We start from the raw sequence: 8,703 nt of genomic DNA, 5'->3' as shown, positions 1-8,703 counted from the left end.
AAATACGGATTATAACTATATTTATTTTAATTTTTAAATTATTATTGACTATGTAGAGTATTTCTTTAATGTCCTAAGTCATTAGGACATTACAAATTTTTATAGTACTCCTAACATTTCTTAAGCCATTTTTTTAAATTATTTTGCATAGAATAAAGGGCATGTTAAGCCATTTTAAGCCATTTTCTATACAAAACAATTTAAAAAAAATTGCTTAAAAAATGTTAGGAGTACTATAAAAGTTTGTAATATTATAGTAATTTAGGTAAATACTGGTTATAACTATATTTATTTTAATTTTTAAATTATTGTTGATATGTAGAGTATTTCTTTAATATCCTAAGTCATTAGGACATTACAAATTTTTATAGTACTCATAACATCTTTTAAAGTCATTTTTTAAAATTATTTTGTATAGAATAAAATATGTTTTTGTGGTATAATTTAAATAAATTTATTTAAAAAATTTATAAAAAATATTCATGTGTAATTCGAATTAATCCACTTCGAATTACGTTGAATGACGTGCATGGAAGTAGTTCGAATCAACTTGATTCGAATTACATGTTGCTGCCTAATTTGAATTATGTTGCTTTGAGTATCCGTGAGTAATTCGAATTTATGTGATTCGAATTACATGCTAGGGGTGCACAGACCCGGCCCGGCCCGAAGGCCCGCCCCGGTCCCGAACACTTTAGGGACTAAATTGGTGTGATTTCATCGGATTTAGGGTCGGGTACGGGTCTCAAAAATAGACCCGGTCATTGTTTCGGGTCGGATCCGGACCATAGCTCGGGTCACCCGAAGTCGGCCCGGTGGCCCGGTCATCATACACAATTAATATTTTGTGTTATTAGTGATGGATCATGACTATTCTTATGTGGAATTTAAGTATTGTAAACCTTAATATTTTGTGTTATTAGTCATTATAAGACTATAAGTTAATGTTTTATGTTTAGAATGCATAAGACTTTAGACTAATACATAAGATTGTGTTATTTGTATTGGTTTAAATATTTGGTATTATTAGACAATATTAGTATTGATTGTGGTTATGCTTTAACATTGATTGTGGTTATGCTTTAATTTTGAAGAATGGTTGGTTCTTGTTATATTTTTTTAAGTGAATTTTACTATGTTAACTAATGGTTGGAGTCTTAAAAATTTGGATATTTTTACATGCTAGCTTACAAGAATGTATCAACATAATGTAATGTTAATGACCCGGTTTTCACCCGGTATAATTGTGGCCCGAAAGTGTATTGGTTTCATCGAGTCTAGGACCGGGTTCGGGTTTAATAAATAGGCCCGGTGTATATTTCGGGTCGGGTCTGAGTCACATCAAACCCGGCTTCACCCGGCCCATGTGCACCCCTATTACATGCAATCCAAGTTCGAAGCAGGTAGGTTCGAACTACATGTAAATATGGTTTGATTGATTGATGAATCAGATTTTGCTTTGGCTGATTTGTGTAAAATTATTCTCCCCTTGACTTATTTATGTTTTTTGCCCTCTTATTAAACCTAAGTGTTATATGGAGTTATTAGACCATACATTATTATTTATACTTAAACTAAGACTTTTGGGAGTATGATGATTAGTTGATAAATTTGGTATTTGAACATGTGTTAGTATTACTTTAACAGATTACATTTGTTTGAGTAATATCCTAGGAGCATAGGAGACTAAAAATTATATAAAATAATATATAAGATTTTATATATAAATATATATAAATTACGAATTTCATAATTTATTTTTAGAGTAAGTATACTCTTTTTTAAAATTTCTTGCTCTAATTTAGAACTACAGTACTTTCTCGGGAGTCGTAACAAACACCCCAAAGATTCACAAAATAAAGGTAATTTGCTGTTCCATTTGCCAAATTTTACAGTAGTGGGCTCGTGATACACCATTAAGAATACAGAAACTTGGCAACATGTATAATTCACTAATGATGTACACATTTTTCTGTTAGTACAAAGAATATCAATTTCTTTCGAGGATGACAAGAGAGGGGCAGGGGGGGAAAAAGGGAAAGAGAGAAGGGGAGGGGAAAAAGGGGGGGGGGGGGGGGTGTCATGTGCATGTTAGACAAAAAGAAAAAGAAACTATCGTACCGGTGTACGGGCGAATATAACACCTAGAGGACAACCAACAGCTGAGTCGAGTCTCGGGTCCTGCAAGCCATTATCTTCACTCAAAATTTCAATTACTTTCCCTCCCACCTTGGCGTGAATTAATTAACCCCAGATCAGATTCTCACGCTTACCCTGTGGATAGAACTCATAACTTAGATGGTATATTCCTTGCAAATGCATCGTTGAGTGAAGTCTGAGTGTGTAAAAGTATATATAGGGAAGTCGGTGTAATCAGGCTTTGCACATGCAAGGAGTCAAGGGGTTCTCCCAGAGGTCATAGTTGGGGAAAGTTTCTTCCGGCAATCCTGTCCGCGTTTGATGAGTAACAACCACATCTTCAACAAAAGTAGCCCAACCCATGTATGGATCCCCAAAAGACTTGGACATTAATCCTTTGTCAGGCTTGATTGATTTTAGACGGTGACCCATGTATCTACGGGCGCCAATGATCAGCTTAGCAAAGTTGCCTCCATGGGTCATCACAAACACATCTGACTTCAGGCATACCAGGAAGTCAAGAGCTGCAAGGCTCGTCACATGCTTTCTAAAACCATCCAACTCCTCTTTAGTTGCCAACTCCTCCTTTGTAACCTGTTAACAAAAGTGGAAAGTACTATCATATTGAATCCAAATGTGAAACTATAGAGGAAAAAATTTGATATATTAGCTCAGTTATGTCAAACAAGTTTATATAGAACAAGAACAATGCATCCTAGCTTGATAGCCTCATTACAGACTAGAATCCCATGTAACATCTCTAAAACATTAACAAACAAAAATATCAAGCATCCAAAACATTTTTGAACTTCAAGGCAGTACCATGGTCATTGTTTTTAATTCACATAATAGTTAAGAGGTCATTACCAGATTAGGGAACATATTCCTCAGCGGAGCCATCCGATTCTGTCCACCATAAACTTGTCCAGAAGCGACATAAATTTGTGTTTCCTTTGGATAGCCCATAGCACGAAGTATAACGGCCACTTCTCCAGGCTCTAGAGGACACCGTCCCTCCTTTCGCTTCTGTAGAGCCAATTGCCATAAGTGGGAACCATTCTGCATTTTCATAAAACGCAGTGTGAACATTATGCTCCAACAGAAAGTTCTTGGTTGTTATTTCGATATTTTCTTATGAAAAGGAAAAAGAAATACTAGTACTGCACCTTATACCGTCGAGGCCACTCCTTTTGCCTGTATTCTGCCATTTTAGCTTTCTCTTCTCTTGTCCCCACAAAATCACAGAACGATAGGCCCACCATTCCTTTCTCAAATCGAAGATGCAGAGCCCTGCTCATGTTTTAAACTGTTATATCACTGATACAACAAATGCACCCAAATTCAGCTACAAGAGGATCTTGATCACAAACGATACATACATATAAGGATTTGAACTACCAGTTCGGTTTCTCATCCTTGATGCCAGTAAATCAGCCATTTGCTCTATATCAGGAAGAAATTTCAGAGCATGATAATTAACCCTACATCTCAACTTGTTGATTTCTGGAGGAACATTGTCATATCTGAAATAACAACAATGACAGTGACAACATGAATTACATATAAAATAGTGGTGTCTAGCATATAAATCATCCACAGCCTACCCCAGCCTATCAACAAAAGGTTTTAGAGCCATAATCCTTTTCTCCTTGACTCGAGGCAAAACATTGTCAATGTAAAATTGTGCAGGCGCATATTTTGGAATGTTCTTTACAGTCCTCCTGAAAGACAACACAATTTTTATGTTAGTCAAACAAATCGCCACCAACCACCAAGGCATCAACAACTCATGCCAAGACACAGAACAATCTAGCTTGGCATGCATCATTGGTTAATGTTTCCTACAGCTAAAGGAAAAAATAAACGGTTTAACAAAAAGACAGAAGACAGAAAAAAAAAGGGGTTGGGGGGGAGGGGGGGGATTCTACATCCATACATGAACACATCACATCCCTCCTCCAGCCAAAACTATTATCAACTTAATTAAGATATGCTTAATGAAAGAGTCCACCCATAGCGTTATTTGGCCATAAGGCCAGCATCTAAACCAAATTTTTTATGCCAATAAGTCTACGATCAAAACAGAAACCAAAGTGACAAAGTGATATTGGCTGTTTACATATGCACACCTTTCTTAAATAGCAACTTGGGATTTTAATATTTAACAGACTCAAGAAAGAAAAGAAATCTATCAAACCTTATACTACTGAATAGCTCTGTCTTATCAGTAAACCATTCTGGGATATCACGGACTATACGAACATCATATTTCAGGTAATCTATGAAGTGATCCACATCAAAAATGTCTTCAAATTTCCTGCAATAAAAAAAAGTTTCATCATGGTCCATGGTTAGGACCATCTAAAAATTTCTTAGACAAAACTTTTAAAAATACAAAAAACAACAAAACTAGTGAGGAAGGACAGAAATACAACAAGCAGTCACAAAAGAGTGACCTGAGTTTTAGTAATTAAAATCTATTTAATTTTCAGAAAGAAGAAATATGATATTGGTGACACATACATGTACATACACATGCTTGGCAAATCGATAGTGACAACTAAACTTATTAAAACACCATAAGAATACATTTGGAAAAGAGATCTCACGTTTGGTCTTTCCAAATCTGGTCTTGCTTCAAAACAGGCAAAATAAGTGTGGCATTCATTATTTTGGCCACAGCCACGGCATTGCATATCTGCGTTTTGAAATATGAGCCAAAGTAAATCATTGATAAATAATTCTAAAACCTTTTACATATAGCTAATTACAATGTACAAGACAATAAATCAGCATCACACATCAGTAAAACCAACTATAAACGCAAATTCTAGTTGTTTTGCAAGTCCATTAAATTGGAAACATTAGTGCCACACTACTAGTTTAAAGAGTCTCTGATGATCTTTGAATTATCACTTGGGCATGAATATCCAGAATTCATATTGTCATATCAAACTCTGCAATTGATTCTATAAATAAATTGCACCATAAAAATCAACAAGTATGCAAAATAGAAAATAGATATTGTCCTTATCTTACAGTTTTCTTTGATTTTATTCCTCTCAAACAGGTTAAAGAAGAGTAGGTTCACATATTTGACAAATAGCTGTAAAAAGAACTCTCTACTAGTACTAGACCATACTAGATAATAGAGGCAATGCAAACAAAAAGGTGTAAATAATAAAATGAAATAAGTCGTGGTGAATTTTGGAAGAAGAAAACAATGTAGAATATATTGCATCACAACTTAAACAACTTAGCCCATACCGCAATTCTTTGTTGGTTTAGACCACCTTCAGCATGGATGAATATGTACCCATTTGTTTCATTTTCAGGAGGAAGCTCTACGTAGAGGTGTCAAAGCAAGATTAAATTGCAAAGAAAATAAAGCAACACCCATTGCACTAATATGAATATATACCAGTGTAACATATATGCAATAAATAAGCAACACTATATTAAGAAAGAAACAAGTTAAAATGCTGAGTACTCCATGGAACATAGACTACAGATATAGATAACTCCTGTGTTATAAGGTTCCAATTCAAGGATTCAGCAAATATTAGTCTTTCTTCCTTAAAGAACAGCAAGTCAGCGAGAGCATCACACACACAAACACACAAAAATATAAAAAAAGAATTGTTGACAGATCAATTCACTTCATAAACAAAAAATTTGCACACCAGTGAATAGTGATAAGTGATAACTAACAAAATCTCATCACATATTGATCCAACTATCCTTTTTGTGATTCTAGTTATAGCTATTGCTGAAAGTCTGTTGATGCTTCATACAAATGAAAATTGCATTAAATTTCCCTGACTTGCAATGCTAATGAGATGGTCAATGCACATATAAATATCTGAATCAGGTTTTTTAAGAAGAAGAAGAGAAGAAGAAGAAAGAGGACCTTCTATAACACCATCCCTGCGCTCAGCACAAGGCTTCCAAGACGTCGTGGACGATAAAGGATTTTCCCACAGAGACGGCGATTCTTTCACCTGAAACCAGTACCACACAAGCTGTGAGAATCCACATAACAGAAAGAGACAGAAAAAACGAATCTTTTAATATGATGGTTCATGATAACTTACGTGAGGGCAGTGAAGTGTAATCCCATCCTTTTTACACAGGTAAGGAGCATTCTACAATCATAATAATAAAAAAAAAATTAAAAATGAAAATTCAAAGCCGAATATCAACAATAAGAACCAGCTCAGCTACTATTTACTCAAATTACTTTAAAAAAACGAATCCATCATCGCGGAATCAGAGAGAAAAAGAGAAACACAATGTGTTGAAATCTGAGAGGGAAACTGACCAATTTGTTGACGATTGAGAAGAGGGAGAGAAGGCCAACGAGGATTAGAAGCAAGGTGCAGAAGAATGAGATCCTTGGGGAATGGAGAGGATTGGGAACCCTAGGGTCATCGCCGAAGAAGGAAGAGAGATACTGTAGGGGACGATACCGGTCCTTAAGGGAGTGGCGGTCGCGTTCCTCGTCGTCGTCGGGAAGGTGGTGGTGATGGTGGTCCGCGGTGGCGGAGGGGATGAGAGGTGATGAATCGGCATCGCGCTTCATCGGAGAAGAGGTGGCGCGAGGGCCGAAGGAGGCTGAGTGTCTCAGCTCCGCCATTACCCGACCCGATTTTATTATTGGGAATTTCGATAGATGGTCGGACTCTCTCTCTCTCTCTCTACACTGTACTGAATACTGGTAATTATTAGTGTTACCTACTTCTTCAGAGGGAAGCACCGAGGCAATGTTGTCTTGTGTTAGAGTCCATAGTCCATACTGCGTGCTTGTGGAGTGAATTCAGATCCAAATCGTGTTTTGCCTGTGCGGTCTTAATTCTTAAATTGTTTCTCTTGTCCAAGGAGCAAGGGCGTCTCGGTAATACCTGTATCGTGTGTGGGCATCAATGTAAAAACAGCAACCAACAGTCCTGCATTTGTTTTTTTAAGGAAAGGGGTAAAGGACAGGAGATTTTTTTTGTAACCCATACAAATTGTACCCGAAGCTCTCTCAAAAATGTTCTTGAATTTTGTTTATCGATATAATATTTTTAAATAATTTAAAAACGTATCAAAAAAATTTAATTGTATTTAGAGATACGTTTTATTAACGAAAAAATATTATGTTATTTACTTGTCAATATCAAAATTTCACTTGCCATATAAAAAGTTTTTTTTTTATATTACTATTTTTAGTTAACATAAAAGTCTTAGTTCACATTTATTGATATGTATTTTTGTCATAATTTTTAATAATTTTTTTTATCAAAAATAAAAAATTCGAATATGTGACTTCTAGTCGAATATGAAAAGATTATACTATTTGGGATATAATTTATTGATATAATTTTTAATAATTTGATGACATCTTTATTGATAACAAAATTTAAAAAAATGTTATTAACAATAAAATAGTTTAAGTCTATTTTGTATTTTATCTTTTTTAAATAAATAAAGTAAGTATTGTATTTATAAATATAGATAAGAATTTAAAAAATTTATGTTTTTTTCCTTTCTTTATATATCTCGTCCTCTGTATGTTATGCACATATCTTATCTCCAAAGAGAACGAGATAAGAAAGAATGCATTGAACATGTATCACATGTATAAATGGAAAAAGAAATAAAATTACGCAAACACATATCACGATATACGTTCATAACTATCTCGTCCATAGTGCCTATATATATCTTGTGTAGGGACGAATTGGAGCCTCTCATTTTGTCAATTTGCACATTTTTACATCATTTTTTTTCCTTTTGGAGAAATTTATGTCCTAGTGAGTTCTAATGACACGAGTAAGTTTTTCGGATATCAACAAACTAAATGTAATCTGCTACGTTGTGTGAGCACTCGAACCTTAGGTTGGTACTCATATTAGTTAATTTTTTTTATTTTATTTCTATTAATTTTAGTTTAGTTAATTTTTGGTTTAGTTATTCTAGTAATCCTTATAGTTTTATTGAATTTTTAATTAGGTTCATATATTTTTTTCTTTTTTACTGTATTCCTATACCATATCAAATTTTATAATTAAGTCCTTATCATGAAAAAAATTTTAGAATTAACAGAATATTTTGTTAAACAAAATGAATATACCTAACATTTGATTGAATATTCTGTATAGTTTAACAAAATATTCTGTTAATTCTAATATTTTTATCATGGTAAGGATTTAATTATAAAATCTGATTGGTATATGAACTCAATTGAAAAGAAAAAAAAAACATAAAAACCTAATTGAAAATTTAGTAAAATTATAGGACCAACAGAATAATTAAACCTTAAATATTTTTTAACTTAGGTAATAATGATTTTTTTACTATACAAAATTTGTGTGTTAAGGTAGGTAGCTAAGTAGCTAATTTTTTTTATTTTATTTTAGTTTATTTTATTTTAATTAAGTTTATTTTAGTTAAATTTTTAATTTTAATTTAGTTCTGTTAATTTTATTTTTTTATTGTATAACAATTATGTGTTAAGAATAGTTAGTTGGTTAGTGATATTATTGTTAGATTTTGAATACACTGTTTAGGATAAATTTTAAG

General features: G+C 33.6%; 1 protein-coding gene across 1 annotated transcript; it reads right to left on the bottom strand.

Annotated features, from left to right (window-relative positions):
* Nucleotides 1-1,923: 1,923 nt before the first annotated feature.
* Nucleotides 1,924-7,078, bottom strand: LOC107622486 (O-fucosyltransferase family protein). Its single transcript, XM_088506480.1, has 11 exons — nt 6,461-7,078; nt 6,234-6,284; nt 6,050-6,140; nt 5,407-5,483; nt 4,749-4,837; nt 4,337-4,456; nt 3,744-3,860; nt 3,519-3,662; nt 3,306-3,429; nt 3,007-3,198; nt 1,924-2,733 (listed from the first exon to the last, which is right to left on the bottom strand). Exons 1-11 carry the CDS (start codon nt 6,773-6,775, stop codon nt 2,374-2,376), a joined length of 1,680 nt encoding a protein of 559 aa, XP_088362606.1. The 5' UTR covers nt 6,776-7,078; the 3' UTR covers nt 1,924-2,373.
* Between the last annotated feature and the right edge of the window lie 1,625 nt (nt 7,079-8,703).

This window comes from Arachis ipaensis, chromosome B10, assembly GCF_059453495.1.
Source record: "Arachis ipaensis isolate K30076 ecotype BB chromosome B10, ASM5945349v1, whole genome shotgun sequence".
NCBI lineage: Eukaryota > Viridiplantae > Streptophyta > Magnoliopsida > Fabales > Fabaceae > Arachis > Arachis ipaensis.
This window is presented reverse-complemented; position numbering and strand designations above follow the sequence as displayed.